The sequence below is a fragment of the Prunus avium genome, chromosome 2, assembly GCF_965620075.1.
Source record: "Prunus avium chromosome 2, drPruAviu1.hap1.1, whole genome shotgun sequence".
Lineage (NCBI taxonomy): Eukaryota > Viridiplantae > Streptophyta > Magnoliopsida > Rosales > Rosaceae > Prunus > Prunus avium.
The window spans coordinates 39,719,841-39,737,331 of record NC_142285.1 but is presented as its reverse complement, the minus strand read 5'-3'; the positions used below and the strand labels follow the sequence as shown (position 1 = coordinate 39,737,331).

The window sequence follows — 17,491 nt, the reverse complement described above, 5'->3', positions numbered from 1 at the left end:
GATAAACAATAGCTATGATAAAATCCACAATCACTTTGCCTTTGGCTTCCATAGAAAAGCAACTCTACTTGCTACCTACATAATAGCTGTCTAAAATTACATGAGAAATCAAAGAGCTAACAAGCATCCTAGAACAAAGGAGGACCAACAGATTGCAGCCGCCGCAACCATGCAATCCTTACACTAGGCTTTTTCAGTTGAAGAAATATTTCCCTGTATTCCTTTTTCAGAAATACATCTAATGCAAACAAATAGAGCTCACTTCCTTGTTCTACTTCCTCCATGGCATCAAGACAGGCAATGCACTCCCCAATGCTATAAGTTTGCTTGCCTGGCATAAAAGAAAGTGTTACAGCATCAAGATGCTCAACGTCCCTCTCTCGGTTCACTGTGCCTGCTTCTTCTATATGCAAAAGAGATGCACTCAAATCATGATTATACTTCCTACGCCTAGCAGGAGGCTCTGTCTCTCCTGTAACTGTTGTTCCATCAAATATGGTTTCCAACTTGTCGGTGGATTGAGGTTCCTTAAAGCGGAATGGTGCAGCTTCTGGGTCTGTCTGTAACAAAACAAAACCAATATGATTTACCAACCCAAAAATCATTAAGAACTCCCTAGTTTTCAAATAGATAGAAACAGTTACTGTCAATTGTCTACAATACCTCTAAGTAGTTGGCCCAATCTTCATCATTTGCTGAAAATCTTCTGCTGTTTGGATTCCAACCCATACTACTTGTGCCAATTAGCTTACACCAGACTTTCCATTGTTCCTTGGTGATATCCCAATGGTTCTTCAACTGTAACCTATTATACATAAGGCCAGTTTTTTGTTGAAAGGATTCAACAATAGTCCTCCAACCGTCCTTGGTAAAATGTGTCCCGGGTTTATTCCCCTTTAATGCCTCTTCTAGACATAGATCAAGAAATACTTCATGGGTTGCAGGCATCCAAATGGCCTTTGTCTTTGGCTGGGATGAGCTAGATATACTCTGCTCACTTGCGGTTGTTCTACGGTGTTTAGACTGACCCATTTCATAACTCCTTAAGGGAATGGCATTCGAAAGATGCTCATCTCCCCCCTCCACAGTCACTAACTCTTGTTCTTCGGAGTGCAGAAGGGAGGTGTCCGAGCTATTACTTTGCCTCCGAGAATTAGAAGGTTCCATATCTTCAGAATCCATAGTTCCAGTAAAAACGATTTCCAGTATGTCAGGGCATGGGAGTTCTTTATACTGAAACTGTGCAGCTTCTGGGTTTACCTGTGACAAAGCACTTGCAATCACTAATCTAAAATTCATGAAGAAACTCCCTAGTATCTTTCTTCAATATAGCATACCTGTATGTAGTTAGACCAATCTTCTGCACTAGCACCAAATCCATTGGTACTTGGATCCCATTTCATACTAACTTCAGCAATTAGCTTAACCCAGACTTTCCACTGCTTCTTGGTGAAATCCCAATGATTCTTCATTTGTCTCTTACTATACCTTATACCTGTCTTTTCATAGAATGATTCAATAAGATTCCTCCAACCCTCCTTGGTGAAATGCGTCCCTGGCTTATTCCCTTTTGACATCTCTTCCAGGCAAAGATCAAAAAATATTTTGCGGTGCCCCGGCGTCCAAGTGGCTTTTGGGGTTGATGAGCTAAGCATCCTTCACTCAATTCCAACTCTTCTGCCATTTTTCAAAGGCGTGATAAAATGCAAGATTAGTTGTTCATTATTATAGCACAATTGAAAACAAAAGTGTAGACTTCCTTGAACTCAAAACAAAAAACACAAGAACTCAAGGAGGTATTTACTATGAACTTCAAAAAATGGGGAAAACATCGAAAATAAATAAGAAGATGAACAAGAATTCTATATTGCAAGACAGCTAGAGACCTTGTTATTTTCCTGTTCAGTGTCCAACTGTCAACATCAAAGCACCACTAAGAAGGGCAGAAAACAAATGTCAAAAACCTTTGAATCATCAAGTTAACTTTGCAGTCCAAACATAAAATAAAAACCTTTTTAACAATTACTACCGAGTTGATATTGTTGTTGATCACTTGCTTGAGTAAAAGGATTAAAAGAGATGATCTGTATTGCCCCTTGAATTAATGATGCAAGTTTCTAACTTTATGTTGAGAAGATAGTACATGAAACGCCCCAAATGCAATAAGCAGAAAATCAAAATGAACCCCCGACTCAAAATGCAATAACAATTCAAGAAAATAAACTACAAAGAAAAATACTTGAAATGAAAGGCTAGGCCTCTAAGAAATGGGCAAGGAGGTCGCAGGTCGCGGGTCGAGGCCTGGTGCTGGTGGTGGTGGTCTGTCGTGAGAGAGAGAGAGAGAGAGAGAGAGAGGCAGCGTGAGGTAGGTTTTCATTAGAGTCAGGAAAAAAAAGGACCCGACCCGCCCATAACTGCCTAGGCCGATTTTTCGAACACAAAAAATAAATAATACCCATCTGAGGCACAGGCCATAGACGAAAGCAGAGCCTCGGAAGGGGCTTCAAAAGCTCTTCTCAAGTCACATATAATTTACCATAATTCAGAGGCATATGAACAATTCGCAAGTGAAAACAATCTCTGTAAATCTAATATAAAATTCAGCCATATAAATTACATAAATAATAAAAGGAAATTGAAACGAGGAGATAACCCCATACCTGGGATTTAAAAAGGGCCGGAATTGTACTTTTGCAGCAGAGTCCCCCTCGAGAAGAAGACGACAGCAGAGTCCCCCTCGAGTCGAGACACTGAGTGTTTCTGAAACGTAAAAACGACGGCCCAGTACTAAGCCCAACTACATTAGAAAATCTTTTTATTTTTCTGGGTTTTGCAATAGACCCAAGCCCATGTATATGGTCATCAAACAATTTTCCCAGTCAGCCCACTATTTTTTTATTTTATTACAAGCGATAGTCTAAATTACGGGAAGAGGGATTTTTCACGCACATACACACACAACTATAATGCTGTGGGGATTCGAACTTTAGACCTTTGGTCTAATCTGCAAGTCAATGCCCTTTTCAACTGGGCTAGACCCCGTTGGTGCCCACCAATTGTTAATACAAGATGGCTTTCATCTTTTTCTGTTTTCTGTTTTTGGGATCATTTTTTTTTTTCCTTATGAAAATAGCTTTTTTCTTTTTCCTTATTGCTTATTTATACTACACTTGTAAATTTGTCCTGCTTAAGTAACTGGCTAAATTATTTAGCAACCAAGATCCATGGTAAACAAGGCAACTTGAACTTTTGCTGGCATTCTTTTAAAATGTGAGATGTTTTGCTGCATTTCTCAAGTTTCTTGCACATCATGAGTTTGTAATATTGCATAGATTATAATTACCAACAAGTTTGCGTTCAACAACCACAGTGTCACTGAAAAAAAATAACCAATTCTTGCACTTGCAGGGTTCAATTGGGAACTATAGAAAAAGGAACCAAATCTTCTTCAGGTCTTTCAATTAATATTTTCATCGCTGGTCAAATGGTTAATTGTAGAAGGTGCATGAGTGGATCCTCCATTTATTTATTGATTCATCATGCCAAGGTGCATGAGTATTTCTCAGTTTTGGTCTTTCTAAACTACAGAAAGGTGACTTAAACTTCAATGACCAGAATTTAAGGCAAAAAAGCAGATTAATCCTAAACTAAGGGTGAATTCAATCACCAGACAAGATTGTATTATGTACTGGACTAATTGATAAGTTTTTTCAGGGTTGTGAAAGGGAGGAGAAGCTAAAACATGAAACCTGTCATAACTTGCAACAACACACAGAAAGAACAAATCTCAAATTAAACATTTCAGCCAAGCAAGATGCCAATTTTCAATTTTGAGCTCATCATTCAGACCATCCAGATAGGCAGTAAGTGAAACGAAAGTGAACCATCTAACTGTATTTTCACATAATTTTCTCTGCAAAAAACATGCACTGAAATCTGTTCACACCTCAAGGGGAATGGAAGTTCAATTGACTACATCACAAAGACTATTTCCTATACAAAATACCCCTAATGACAGAGCACAAAAAGTAATTCCATTGGCAAAGCAGCACCCAAATTGAACATTTATGAAGCCCCAACACCATCTTCAGAAGGCACATACAAAAAATTAACAACACTTTCTCCATAAACCCAATTGACAAAGGAGCCTCCAAATCCGAGAGCTACTTTCTTGGCAATGACAGTAAGCAACTGAACTTAAATCACAGTCTAAGAGCAAAGACCGAGAATTGCCCAACTTCCATGATCAGCATCTCAAAGAAACTTCCAAGAATCAAAAAACAGAGCTACCCAAACAATGAAACTAAGTAGCTGAAGCTTAATCACAGTCCACAATCTAGAGTAGAGAAAAGGATCCATTACCACGCAAGAAAGCAAAGACCAAGAATTGGCCAACCGCCATGATCAACATGTCAAAGAAACCTCTGCAATAGGACCCAGAGAACTGAATATACTTGTACTTGGCGGTCAGATTGGGGTAGAGTATCCCCCAATTGCGCCCCTTCCTCATTTGCTTATCAAGCAGCTCATATATGTACGTCTCGGACACCCCTTCTTTCCTTAACGGCGTGCCTTTTCCGGACCTCAGATGACACAGCAGACCCTTGAGGTACAGCTCGGCGTAAACCGGGTTGGCGTCAATTTCGGTCGGATCGGTACTGAAACTCGGCCACCCAGTCTCGGTCACAATCAGCGGAATATTCTCGTAACCGGCGACGGCCATGGCGCTAATGACGGCGTCGACCATCATGTCGAAGAGGTTCCGGTACCGGACGCCGGTGGTGAGGTCGTCACGGAAGCCGAAAGGGTGCTCCTGAAACAGGGGAAACCCGATTGGAATCTCGCTGCGGATCTTGTAGAGGTTGTACGGGTAGAGATTGACCAAGAACGACGAATTGGTGTCGCGGAGGAACTGGAGCAAGGGTCTGACGACGGTGTCCAGGGCGGGCTCTAGAAATTGGGCCGAGGAAGGGGGAAACGGCGTCGTAATGACGCTGATGAAAGAGAAGGTGGTGGAGACTGAGATCTTGCGGATGCCGAGGTCGCGGAGGGAGAGATGGAGGTTGCGGATGGCAGGAAGGAGGAAGGTGGAGAAGTCGGGGGAAGATTCTAGAGGATCGTTGCCGACTGAGATGGTGGAGATCTTGGTGCGGGGGTAGAAGGGGACTACGTGGACGTAGAGCCAGCGGAGGGCGTTGGAGCGGTTGGCGGCAAGGGGCGGGACCATCTGGTTGGGGATGGTGAGGAGGAGGGTGGTGTTGGAGTAGAGGAAGGCGCGGACCAGGGTCGGGTCAGAGGAGTCGAGCCGGAGAGAGCGGAGGCCGAGGGCGGCGACGGCGTGGGCCACCTTCTCTGGAGTGGGCGGCATGGCGTACGTGGCCGCGGTTCCGGAGGAGTAGGTGGCGCCAATGGTGGTGGTGGATGTGGGAAGCGAGGTGCTTCCGGGGAGGAGAGAGAGGGTGAAGAGAAGGGCGGCGAGAGAGAGAAAGAAGTAGGAGGACATGGTTATGGAGCTTTGGAGGGAGTTTCTTGGGGTTTGAATGGAATTGCAAATGAGGGGAGGGAGTCTTGGAAGTGTGATGTGGAAGATGGTTATTAGTTAGTTATGCTGTTGGAGAAGAGTTTTGGCGCGGGAATTGAGTTTTTTCATTTTGGGGCCGGGAGGGGGTCGCGTAGTGCGCACTGGGTGTAAGTTAGTTGAGAGGAGGCTGTTAGTGTCATGCGCCCACGTGATTTGAGGCGGTGAATGGAATGCTGGGCTTGTTTGTATTTACAGATTGATGGACTGGATATGGATTGTGGATAGACTTCCAACGTTCAGCCCGGGCCCAGTATCAATATGCATTTGCCTTAGACGAATTTTTCTTAATAAAGAATTGATCTGAATCCTAATAACTGATAAATGTTTTAGTTTCCTTAGCATTTGATAGGTACTTCTCTTTCCAATATTGAAAGAAATCCAAGTTCGATGGAAAGAAATCCAAGTTCGAATCCTCCAACCCGTTAATAAAAAAGGACATCAATTAAATTGTTCGAGAATTATTTATTAGTTAAATTGGAATGAAATGTTCTTCCGATCTCAATTTATACATAGCATCACTCTATTGCTGCCCCCGTTCTCTTGAGCTTACATGAATTAGCTTCTCATCAGCTATATTGTGAATTTCTCATTGTTTTTTATTGAATTTAGCTCAACCATTAGCATCATCAGTCGGATCGGGAAAGTATAAAAGAGAATAGGTAGAGGTCATTTGATGAAGAACATTGCTACAAGTGATCAAGTGACGATTAAAATGGGGAGAAATTCAGGGGTACATTCAAATACAATCTAACTGCCAATATAGACAATGTTGTATGCTATCAAGAGTCATATTCACATCTGCAAGTCATCTCCTTCTGTACACAACAAGACTAAACTTTTCTCCCATATGATCATTGGGCAACCTGCATTACAAAACCATGGATTATAAACATTAAAATTCTTTCACAATGAGACCTCTACAGAGGAATTTAGGTGAAGTGAATAAATAGCAGAAGCACAGTAAAGCACCGAGACTTGAGGGCAGCCCTACCCAAATTAAGTCCCAAATGTTTCACATAATATTATTGACTACCTAATTGGATCAAGTAGCCTACAAGGCATGGCTACATTGTTAAATTATCTTTCGCTTTGATCCTATGCTGAGAAGTGCGGTGAAATTATAGCATATCTGCTGCATGAAAAGGTAACTTACCATTGTTGTTTTTGTTTCACCCAAAGAGGGAACAATGCTTGCCAAGTTTGGATCATCTCTGTGCTTGCCCCAGACTGTTTCAAACTGCAGACCTTTGCATCTGGGAATCACAGGAAGGGTTTTAAATAAATAAATGATAATCAAGGAGGAGGTTCATATAATTGCTGTACGAATATGGGGAGAAGGCATAATCCTTACTGGTGGAGCAGGATCAGTATCCGAATAACAAGATTTCTAATTTCTTCACGAGACCTTTTCAATGCTGCTTCCTTGTACAAAGCAGCAAGTTCATCCACCAACCTGAAACCAAGCGATGAATTAAATAATACCCAAAATAAGGGATTCCATGTTTGATGTTATAGATTACATGCATGGAGTCAAAACTCAGCAGAAAAGACAGGGAAAGGGTGAGTTAATGACTTGAAGCAGAAATGGCTGCAAACTGGAAGTGGAGTAGGTTCTGAAGCAGGATTTAAGATATTCAAACCCATCTTCATCCATGATCGCCAAAATTCAGGTTAATAAGAAACCAGTAACTAGCAAATAGCCTACTTGGAAGCCAGTCTATATTGAACTACCTTCCTCAACAACCTTCTAGACAGAACTAGTCTGACTCCGCTCTTCCCCTATATGAGCCCTTCGTTTGGAAGAAAATAGAAACTATTACTATGGATTGTAAGAGTGTTCATCAAATGGCTTGTTTACCTTTCCACATAATGTGTGTTCCTAATCCACGTTAACTTTATAATTGTTTCAATCTGTTTGAGAACCTGCAAATAATACAAAGAGGAAAATTTTCAAAATTATTAATATAAATTATAATTTCAAATTAACAAATTTATAGCAAGCCCTAGAATGAAAAGATCGCTGGGAGAAGCCATATCTCTAGAATTTGTGCAAAAGTGTAGACCAAGTGTTGAACATTATACTTAGCCTAGGGGTTAAAGCTTTCGCACATGGTACTGAAAGCCTGGATTAAATCGTAATTTATCATCAACCAATACTAACATTGAACCATAACTCACTGCAACAACCCATCAAGACATGCACACTAAAGATTATAATTTTGATGAGGAAGATGCTCTCACCAGTAAAACAGTCTCGTCATCATCAGCATGCATCCACTGAAAGAAAAGAGGGAAAATGCGCCTGAAATGAGCTAGTAACACCAGACCAACACCATTAAAAAGTGGCTCTATATGACGAAGCCATGCAACACGTCGCTCCTTGTTCCTAGGTTGGCGCTCCAAGTGACTTAACATCTCGTTTAGCATCCTATCAAACCTATAATATATTGGAAGGCTATTTATTATTGTGATAAAAAATGCAATAAGTTAATAACTCGACAATCAGAAGATGTAAATTGAAGTGTCAAGGTTGAAGTAACCGAGGCAGGCAATAAACACTAGCATTTGAACAATTTAACAACAGTTAACTGTATGACTCAATTACAACAATAGTGCACGAACTCATCAAATCCAATGTATAAGGGAAAAACTTGATAATTGCAGTCAGCTCGAATGAGATAGTTATCAAAACCAAGTGGAATCTCAAAGTCAAAAACTTAAACTAGTCCATTGTTGGCAGCGGTGATATAGAGAATTTTTATATGCTGTCAACTTTCTATGAAGAAGTCACTGTCCATCAGAATGATTGTAAACCTCACACATGTTCCTTCAGTTTTCAACCAACCTCCACAAGAACTAAGAAACATAAACAATCACAAAGCACAGGGAAAAACAAGTATACCATGCACTACGAGGATTACTTTGCTGGGTACAAGTCACAATAAGTACGGACATCTCCACCACAAGATGCCATATCTCATCATCAGAAGCAATATTCTGGCAGCATGCATCAAGAATCACATCTTGATACCAACCAAGCTCAGCAGCATACACATTTTTCGCAATATGTATAAAGCCAAGCATGCCCTGCCCCTGAAACAAAGCATAAAAGAGGAGCATCATCCATCTGCCTTAACACACATATACTTGCTACATTACAAAGCAACTGATTCATGGAAGTTTAAACACAACGAAAATCGAAAGCCAAACACGAATGCACAGTAAACACATACTTTGATCTCAGGGGACCAGTGATCGAGAGCCGTTAAAGCACAAGGAATAACCAAAGCAGACAACTTTCCCAAATGAGGATAATCTATCTACAAAACAAGGATAATCCAATCGTATCATTAACAATAACAAGCCACCAAATTTTAATTCACCATCTCAAAAGAACAAATAAATGAATTCACACCTGTGTAACAAACCACCTAAACTGATAAGCAGCCGCAATGGCAAAGCCAACGGGCACTCTCGCTGAGGCCGCTGAGACCTCATCGCAATCCTCCGATTTATCGATGGAGCTCTCCTTAATCCTGTTCTTCAACAATGGAAGAACCTCAGGCATCAATTCTATCAGTAACCTCTTCTCCTCAGGAACCGAACCACAATTTAATCCCAATTCAGAAATCTTCTCGTTATTCTTTTTACTGTAAGCCATGGAATATGCTTTTGAAAGTCTGAGAAAGGCCAAGTCTGCAGCGGCCGAGAGTTGTTTGGGGATCCATGAGAGGAGGTCGTGGACTGAGGATTGAGAGGAGGAGAGTAAGGCACAGGCGAAGGTGAAGTCCCTGATTGAGGAGTGGAGTTGAGTGTCGTTGAAGTTAGGGCTTGGTGGAGATTGTTTGTGAGGGAGGAGAGGTTCCAGTAGGGCTTTCAAGGAGACATTGGTGCCCTCTGGTTGAGTGCACTGAGCTTTGCTCAGAGATTCGGAGATTGGCTCCGATAATCTGAAAAATTACAGACAAGCAAGGTTAGACAAAATTAATTAATAAAATTTGAGAAGGAGAGAACTTGGAGCTTACTGGATGAGAAGCTCGCAGAGGGTTGAGGACGATTCCGACATTTCCGACTCGGTTCGCCCTCAGAGCTCTCAACTATTTTACTTCTCGCTTCTGAATTAGCTTGATTGATTCCGGAGGGTAAAGGGTGCTACTCGACGTCGTTTTTTTGGTTGTTCAGCAAACGGCATGGCGTTAACAAGCCAATGTCAAAGCAGAACGGCCAATACAAAAGTCGAGCTTGAAATTCCTGCAATAAAATTGAGAGAAATATCGACGAAAAAAAAATTGAGACAAATATCATTTGACCAAAAGTGTAATTCCCTTAATTTGACTCAATTTAATTTAACTTATTTTAAAATTGTGTAAAATATCTTTACAAAATTGTTGTAAAATTAACTAAACTCAACCAAATCAACTTATATTATTTTAAATCGATATATAATCCCTGAATTTATTCCCGAGTTTTATTATGGTCTTCTAACTTTCTCATTTATGCCAACTAAGTTATTTTTTACATTTTTTGTCAATTTTAATCACGTGACGTACGTTTTAGGGGTAAACCTGAATTTTGAGTCCATTGCAAGTGATCAAAGGCAAAATTATGGCTAAATCAGGGGTTTTTTTTTTATGAATTATGGTTTGATTTTGGAGATTTTGGTGAGTTAGGGTTTTCATTTTAGGGACATGGTACATATAGGTGAATTAGGGTTTCAATTGGGAGAAATGGGTGGTAATGAGTTGGTAAGTTGTTTTAGAATATACTTGTGTTGTAGACATGGGCTTAGCCAAGTTGGCTAAAGCAAATGTGCTCCTAATTTTGCACCCGAGTTCAAATTCCCCTCTCCATAGTTTAAATTCCCCTCTCCATAGTTTAAATTAGTTTAAAGTGATGGAGTGACTGAATTGGCACAAATGAGAGAGTTGAATAACCAAAATGGTACGAAAATTAATTGAATGACCAAAATGAAACTCAAATATAAATTCAGGGTATTGCGTTAAAATATTTGTCACACTTTTTTTTTAAATAATCAAATAGAAACTTCATTAGATAAACTTCAATGATATAATCAAAGACATCAACAAAACATATAAAATATCAATCTCAAGATGGCAACAAAGTAACATGCTAAAAACAAAACTAACATGGACAAAAGCCACACTAAAACCACTAGCTCACATCACCACAATTAACCATAAACCCAAACAAATCCCACAAATCCAACATAACCAAAACCCTACAACAACCCATAAACCTAGACGAACCCTACCACCACCACATGAGGAAGCGTTGTCGCGGCCACATCCACCACCGCATCCGTAACAGATATGGGGAAAATATGATTTCCAGCAATCTATCTGCACAGAAGAGCGAACAAATAAACTAAAACAACAACTTTGCCAAATAACAATTGGGTGATTTGCAACAACTTCCGTCAAAGGCGATGTAGAATCCAATTTAGAGAACATGAGTGGAGTTAGGGAACAAGTTATGAGAGCATGATTTGATAAAGAACATAGACTAAAAGAGGTGATGGAGAACTTCAATCTAACCATGGCTCATAAGAAACCACTACATGAGTTTCCTCCTCCCCCTCTATGGAGTTTTCCTTTAGAACTCACAAATGGAGAGAGCGGCTAGGGTTTCTTTGGGCTAATATCTGTTGCACTTGACATTTCTCTTATTCATTGTTGAAACTTAAAAGTTAATACCAAAAATTAAAATCTCCAACATAATTGAATTTAACGCTATCTTTATCAAAATTTCTCTATAGTAAAACTTCTATCAACTATAATTTTAATTTACACCTTTGAGACCAAATTATGATTGTCGTGGGTTGAGGTAATAAAAGGCCATAATGTTGTAGTTCAAGCGTGGCCTCTCCATGTTTCTACTCACCATTGAAGATTTTGTTAAAACAACAGTGTTGGTTGTGACTGAGAAGAACAATCCATGTTGGTTTGTCCATGGACCCAGCTAGCTTATTCAACTCATTGGCCACCCCCAGCAGAGCTGTAAATTAAATTTTGTACCGAATAATTCCAGGTAACGAAAATTACCATCCACTCCCTCGTAAAATAAAAAAAATTTAACAACTAACCTCAAGTATCTTTTTATTCTTATTTTTATAATATTGAGAGGAAAGAAACTCTGAAGTTTCGATCCTTGTGTCAATCAGGGGGAAGAAAAGGACTACAACCACTGTGGTAACCCTGCTCGATACCTCAAGTACATATTTGATTATATTTCCAAATCACGTGTATAGTATTTTATGAATTAAATTAATAAAAAACTCTCAGATATAAACATTTTTTATAACAGAGAGGCAATGGATCTTACATACATTCTCTTAGGAATGAGATGCTAAGTTGAGTGCACGTAATTGGATAAATATTATGTTAGGCTCAGCTTAGAAAATTCGTAATCTTGCCCCCCAAAAAGTTCTGAAAGTCTTCAAATGCTTCCTTCTGTTTTTTTTATTTGTTGGTAACCATTTTGTCCTTTACTAGTTCAGGCATTTTCTTCTGGCTAAATTAGTAGGTAAATTACGATGTTACCCAATGTTGTAGTGCAATAAGAGCCCCGTAAAATTATAAAAAGTTCTATTACGTTACTGCACTAAAGTATAATCCTAATATATGCATTTAATTATCCTCTATATTGTACTTAAATTCCATTTAAGTTATTCACAACAATTTCATCCACAAATTACTTTACTAAAAATGAAATGTTTGCAACTTGTCTATCGCTATGGATAAAGACTTCTTTGAAATGGAAATAACACTATTTTGTTATTTTCGACTAATAATACTATGACAGACGTGATAATATTTTCATATGATATAGCATTTTTTATTTATCGTAATGTGATATAGCATTATTGGTTAAGAATAGCAAAATATTGTTATAACTAAGTTGTTCTCGTTTCTATGGGGCACAATGAACCTATGGGTTTATACAGTTTTGATATCTACCCTATTTTGTGGCTCCTATCCTGTTATAGATGATGATAAATTAGGCTAGGCGTTGGCCCGAAAGGATTCTTTGTTACTTTTTGTTGGTTTTTAGGTTCGTCGCACATAACAAAGAAAGGGCATATTAAGGGTGAAAGTAAAGGGACATGGAAAATAAGAAGAGGGGTCAACGTGTAAATTTGCAGCCAAAAGAGGGCGAAAAAAGCCGCGTAATTGAGTCGTTGAACTTGAACAAAGACAAAGTGGAGCCAAAGTGTCGCCAGCGCGGATATTTTTATTCCAATTTATTCATAACGCCTAAAAATCTCTAATTGGATTTGGGGGGGTCTCGAGTATAATTTCATCGTCGTCATCCACCACTACGCTGTATCCGCTCGCTGCAAAAAGTGCTCGCCATCCCCTCCTTTCTCCAGTACGCCAGGACCCATTTACTTATTGTTCCTCTCATTTCATCTTTCAATATCTTTTCTTTTTTCTGTTTCCATTTTTCATTTATTGAGATTTTTAAGCTCAGTCAATCAGCCTTAAAGATCCACCATTTTCTCACTTTATTCAAAGGGTCTGCTTTTTCCTGACCCATAAGAATTCTGTTGACTTCATTTCACCATCTCTGCTGCCAGATCCTCATTCATTTGTTCTTGCATTCTTGTGTGGGGTGTGTTTAAGGTTGGATCAGAGATTTTTTTTTTCTTCTTAAAATAAAAAATAAAAATAAACTATTTGTGTTCCATGGGCTTTCAGATCGGTTTCTCAGAAAGTTGAGCAAAAAAGATTTGATTTTTTTTTTTGTTGGGTTTTTCTGTAGATTTGTTGTTAAAGCTGCCAAATTGTGTAACTTTGAGGTTTTACCTCCTCCGAGTCAAAATAGTCGCATATGTGGCTTCTGCTAAATTTTGACGTTTAAATGAATCACTGTAGTTTTAATTTTACATCTTTTATTTTCAAGTTTCTCAGGAATCAAGCAGAGCTCATTTTATTCTCAATTTCACTTCATCTGACTGCCATTTTCCCCTCTGGTTGATTGTTCATTGCAGATAGAAGGTTGAGAGGAAAGCCAAAATCTGCGTCGAAGCCTGTGGTGATATTGGATAATAGAGAAGAATCAGATCTAAAAGCATAAAGAAGCATGTCTTTCATTGGCACCCAGCAGAAATGCAAGGCTTGTGAAAAGACAGTTTACCCAGTAGAGGAACTCTCTGCGGATGGTGTGTCCTACCACAAGGCTTGCTTCAAATGCACCCACTGCAAAGGGACTTTGAAGGTACTCAACCATCTATTGTGGCTCATTTTCTGCTTTTGTTGTTGATTTTCAGTTTGAGTCATGTAACTCGGATGCATCATTTTGATTAGATTAAAAGCAAATTGGATATGTTTTATCCCTTGTCTTCTGCTACATTTTTTGGCTGAGCATTATTGATTTACTGTTACTTCCTACTGGATAGGGATTGCTATATTTGAGGATTCTTAGTACAATGCAAATGAGTTAGTGACAAATAAACAATAATCTCGTGTATGAACTAACATTTTGCTTGGTTTTTTTTTTTCCAACTTAATTAGAATGCCATTTTTTTTTTTGGATTTTTGGTACAATGCAAAGGGTATTGTAATATATAGGATTATTTATGCCATAAAGCTGAATCCTTTTTTATTAAGATATGCAACTTATAGAGTTGTTTATGGAAGTTCCTTCCTTGTTGTTAAGCTTTTGCAATTTTTATGTTTACAGCTGAGCAATTATTCCTCAATGGAAGGTGTTCTATACTGTAAGCCCCACTTCGAACAACTCTTCAAGGAGACTGGCAATTTCAACAAGAACTTTCAGTCACGTATGTCTTTCTCTTTTCACAGATGAAGTCCACCTTTGATAAATTTTTTTGTGGTTTCTTGATTACCATTTTAATGTGCAACAGCTGCAAAGTCAGCTGAGAAGTTAACTCCAGAGCTGGTAAATTTTCCCGACAACATTACATTACATCAAACTTAATTTTGAGTGAACAAATTTTTCTTATGCTGTCTATTGGTTGGTGTTAAGACTGATTCTCAAATGCTTGGGTTTGTTTCAGACTAGATCACCTAGCAAAGCTGCTAGCATGTTTTCTGGAACACAAGAAAAATGTGCTACTTGTGGTAAAACCGCTTATCCACTGGAGAAGGTAGTATCCTAAAATATGTCTTTTGTTGATGATTATCCTTTATACTACTCTATTTTCCCCCTCTCTTTTCTCGTCCCAAATGTGAAAGAATTACGTTGGCAGTAGTGTCCCTTTGTTGCTTTTATTAAGTTTAGCACATGTTCTATGTAATATTCCTGTTTATAATCAGAGGTGTTGGAGGGTATATAAATTTCACATGACCTCGGTTGTAATGAATGAGTTCCTCTGCATTAGTTATTTGAAGAAAAGGGACTAATTTCTTATATAACGTACATAGATATGAATCACAGGCATAGTGAGCTTGTTTCTTGGCTAGAATGTTCAGTATGTGTGGAAGTAGGATTTCATATTAGAAGTCAATTTCCAATGTGAAAATTTGGACAGAGGTGAGCAAGTTTAAAGAAAAAATATGTGCTGATAAGCCAAATGCTATTTTGTCAGTGTCCACATGGACCAATACCAAAGTTAAAGCTCCCCCCAAGATCAATAAACCTGGCCATGATTCTGTATGCCCCTTCCCCTTAGGGGTGATAAAATGGAGGGTCAAATAAAATAATGCACAAATTGTTTTGCCTAAATAAAAGAATTTTCTTTATGAAATGCTTCAATTCCTATACAGTAGTGATGTCTGCTCTACATTATAGTTCCAATCCTCCATTGACCCCAAATTTGAAGGGCAAAAAAAACACAAAAACAAAACAAAATTGAAAATCATGTGAAACTAATTGGGGTTTATTGCACCAAAATTTTGCAGGTGACAGTGGAGAGCCAGGCCTATCACAAGTCGTGTTTCAAGTGTTCTCATGGCGGCTGTCCTATTACACCATCAAATTATGCCGCCCTGGAAGGCATTTTATACTGCAAGCACCATTTCTCCCAGCTTTTCAAGGAGAAAGGGAGCTACAACCATCTTATTAAGTCTGCATCGATTAAGCGTGCAGCAGCAGCAGCAGCAGCCATTCCAGAAGCATAAATGCCATACTTTATGGTTTGATTACATGGCTTTCTTTTGTTTAAGAGTGTTATATCCCCCTCAATTTATGCTTTCCATGGTGGAGTGAGAAACTTGATTCTTCTCTGTTGTCTCCTTGGCTCATCAATCTTGGGCACATTGTTGTGTTTTGCTTGATGTATGTGGTGCGATTCCGATAGTTGTAAAATGAATTTCTTCAGGACTTTATTTGCAGTAAGTTCATGTTGTCACCATTTTGTTCGGCTTTTTACGAAGATATGAGGAGTCTATTTTCGTTTCATTTTTCTGATTCCCTCTCATGTGAACTAGAGATCACCTTATAATCACTAGAGAGCCATGTAATCAGGTTTTATTGATCCTAACTCTAGGGTCCTGGCTAATGTTGATCGACAATTTGTGTACTGAACCTCTTGTCTGTACCCGTCTTCCCCACCGTAAGCAGGCTGAAACTTGAAACTCAGAATTAATGAGACTTCAAACATGCTAATTGTAATCGTAATTGGAGGGAAAGTATAATACAGGACAGTCACACAGATACAGAAAATTTGTTTTCGAGAATATTCAGGAAAAATTAAAGGACATTCGATGGCAATTCACTCAACCACAACAGCAGCACTTTCCATTAGCACAATACATTTTCGTGATCAATTCGTTCTTTCTCTTTATTTTCTTTTTCTATTTTATCAACTTGTTTTGTGGGTATGGCTGGTTCTTGGGGATTGGCTTACTTTTTAGAAGCATTGTTTATACTTGCGTCAGATTTTGCTGTTAAAGAAGTGAACTTGATTCTGGTTTGCCTTTTCTGTTTCTCTTGCCTGAAAACTGGGTTCGTAAAATCAATGCTTGCTGCAGTTCTGTGAAGGTTGAGGTGCTCCACCAGAGGTGATATATTGGTCCAATCTTTTGCATGCAAAATCATACTTTGGACGAGGTTCGTTTTCTCTCTTGTTTTACAAATTCATGTTTTCCTCCCAGAAATAGGTGACAATAGGCGACTTCAACCGATCATGTAAGCATTGAATTGGTACTGAAATTCTAAACACAGAAATGTTTGCTTGTGTTGTAGTCTTCTAGACATAAGATGTTCACATCTAAAGACGTAATCACTACAGAAATAGAGGAGCCGGTTAGTTTAAACTTTTCCCTAAGGTATTTGAACTCATCCACCAAGGCAACCCAAGTGGGAAACCAGCTGGTGAGAATCAGCAAAGGCTTTGGATCTGTCTGTTCTTGAGGATGATGTTGCCAAGCCTGAGATGAGTTACAAAGGGTTTTACTTGGCTCCCAAGATAGAAGAGGAAAACGAAGCTCAAACAGATTCCACAAACCAAGTGGAGAAGAAGCCAACAAAGCTGGGCCTGTAGCGGATAGCAAGCCTGAATTGGAGAGCAGAAGCCAGAAGAGGAGAATGAGGGTGAAACTCAATGCCACAGCAGCCACAACTGCGGAACAGAAAAACAAGCCTCAAGTGGAGACAAGCGCTGAAATTGAAGTGATTGATCCATTGAAATTGAGTCTGAAACTTAAATTGGAGCTGAAACAGAAATTGAATGCGGATTTGAGGTTGAAGTTGAGTAGTTTCATTCATCTAATCAGATTGCCATCCTATTCCTACCTATTAGCTCTTAGATATCATTGAGCTTGTTTGTGATTCAGAGTTGAAAAGTTTTAGACTAGTTAATGATGCAAGTTCATCTTGCTTAACAAGTGAAGCTGTTATCTTATATCTTAAATGAAGACCCTCTAGTGTAGTTGTTTGGAGTATTTACTCCTTTAGGCAAGGTCTTAAGTTCGAGTCCTAGAATCC

The 17,491-nt window shown here is 39.1% G+C and overlaps 4 protein-coding genes across 9 annotated transcripts; 1 reads left to right on the top strand and 3 right to left on the bottom strand.

Annotated features, from left to right (window-relative positions):
• Positions 1-15: 15 nt before the first annotated feature.
• On the bottom strand, positions 16-2,775 carry LOC110763335 (Myb/SANT-like DNA-binding domain protein). Of its 5 annotated transcripts, none has more exons than XM_021966096.2 (5): positions 2,030-2,635; positions 1,887-1,933; positions 1,338-1,677; positions 664-1,260; positions 16-560 (listed from the first exon to the last, which is right to left on the bottom strand). In XM_021966096.2, exons 3-5 carry the CDS (start codon positions 1,653-1,655, stop codon positions 129-131), a joined length of 1,347 nt encoding a protein of 448 aa, XP_021821788.1. In that variant the 5' UTR covers positions 1,656-1,677; positions 1,887-1,933; positions 2,030-2,635; the 3' UTR covers positions 16-128. The 5 variants fall into 5 exon arrangements, with proteins under 5 accessions (XP_021821788.1, XP_088105291.1, XP_021821790.1 ...); XM_088249165.1 differs by having other exon boundaries at positions 2,240-2,635; XM_021966098.2 differs by lacking the exons at positions 1,887-1,933; positions 2,030-2,635 and adding an exon at positions 2,661-2,775.
• Positions 2,776-3,944: 1,169 nt separating this feature from the next.
• On the bottom strand, positions 3,945-5,623 carry LOC110763338 (Glycosyl hydrolase superfamily protein). Its single transcript, XM_021966100.2, has one exon. It carries the CDS (start codon positions 5,501-5,503, stop codon positions 4,337-4,339), a length of 1,167 nt encoding a protein of 388 aa, XP_021821792.1. The 5' UTR covers positions 5,504-5,623; the 3' UTR covers positions 3,945-4,336.
• A 604-nt stretch (positions 5,624-6,227) lies between these two features.
• LOC110763337 (ARM repeat superfamily protein) lies at positions 6,228-9,747 on the bottom strand. The gene is made up of 9 exons (XM_021966099.2): positions 9,607-9,747; positions 8,997-9,531; positions 8,815-8,901; positions 8,484-8,674; positions 7,823-8,018; positions 7,440-7,504; positions 6,933-7,034; positions 6,735-6,834; positions 6,228-6,444 (listed from the first exon to the last, which is right to left on the bottom strand). Exons 1-9 carry the CDS (start codon positions 9,645-9,647, stop codon positions 6,433-6,435), a joined length of 1,329 nt encoding a protein of 442 aa, XP_021821791.1. The 5' UTR covers positions 9,648-9,747; the 3' UTR covers positions 6,228-6,432.
• Positions 9,748-12,809: 3,062 nt separating this feature from the next.
• Positions 12,810-15,964, top strand: LOC110763347 (LIM domain-containing protein WLIM2b). 2 transcript variants are annotated; one of them, XM_021966111.2, is made up of 6 exons: positions 12,810-12,970; positions 13,593-13,819; positions 14,285-14,384; positions 14,469-14,503; positions 14,622-14,711; positions 15,466-15,964. In XM_021966111.2, exons 2-6 carry the CDS (start codon positions 13,685-13,687, stop codon positions 15,682-15,684), a joined length of 579 nt encoding a protein of 192 aa, XP_021821803.1. In that variant the 5' UTR covers positions 12,810-12,970; positions 13,593-13,684; the 3' UTR covers positions 15,685-15,964. The 2 variants fall into 2 exon arrangements, with proteins under 2 accessions (XP_021821803.1, XP_021821804.1); XM_021966112.2 differs by lacking the exon at positions 12,810-12,970 and adding an exon at positions 13,002-13,224.
• The last annotated feature ends 1,527 nt before the right edge of the window (positions 15,965-17,491 follow it).

Coding starts and splice junctions, on each gene's coding strand:
- LOC110763347 (XM_021966111.2), top strand. CDS start 13,685: ATGTCTTTCATTGGCACCCAGCAGAAATGCAAGGCTTGTGAAAAGACA. Junction 14,385..14,468: donor CAACAAGAACTTTCAGTCAC/GTATGTCTTTCT, acceptor AATGTGCAACAG/CTGCAAAGTCAGCTGAGAAG. Junction 14,504..14,621: donor AGAAGTTAACTCCAGAGCTG/GTAAATTTTCCC, acceptor GGTTTGTTTCAG/ACTAGATCACCTAGCAAAGC.
- LOC110763338 (XM_021966100.2), bottom strand. CDS start 5,503: ATGTCCTCCTACTTCTTTCTCTCTCTCGCCGCCCTTCTCTTCACCCTC.
- LOC110763337 (XM_021966099.2), bottom strand. CDS start 9,647: ATGTCGGAATCGTCCTCAACCCTCTGCGAGCTTCTCATCCA. Junction 7,505..7,822: donor ATGACGAGACTGTTTTACTG/GTGAGAGCATCT, acceptor TATTATTTGCAG/GTTCTCAAACAGATTGAAAC. Junction 7,035..7,439: donor AACACACATTATGTGGAAAG/GTAAACAAGCCA, acceptor GCTTGGTTTCAG/GTTGGTGGATGAACTTGCTG.
- LOC110763335 (XM_021966098.2), bottom strand. CDS start 1,655: ATGCTTAGCTCATCAACCCCAAAAGCCACTTGGACGCCGGGGCACCGC. Junction 1,261..1,337: donor ATTGGTCTAACTACATACAG/GTATGCTATATT, acceptor GCTTTGTCACAG/GTAAACCCAGAAGCTGCACA. Junction 561..663: donor ATTGGGCCAACTACTTAGAG/GTATTGTAGACA, acceptor GTTTTGTTACAG/ACAGACCCAGAAGCTGCACC.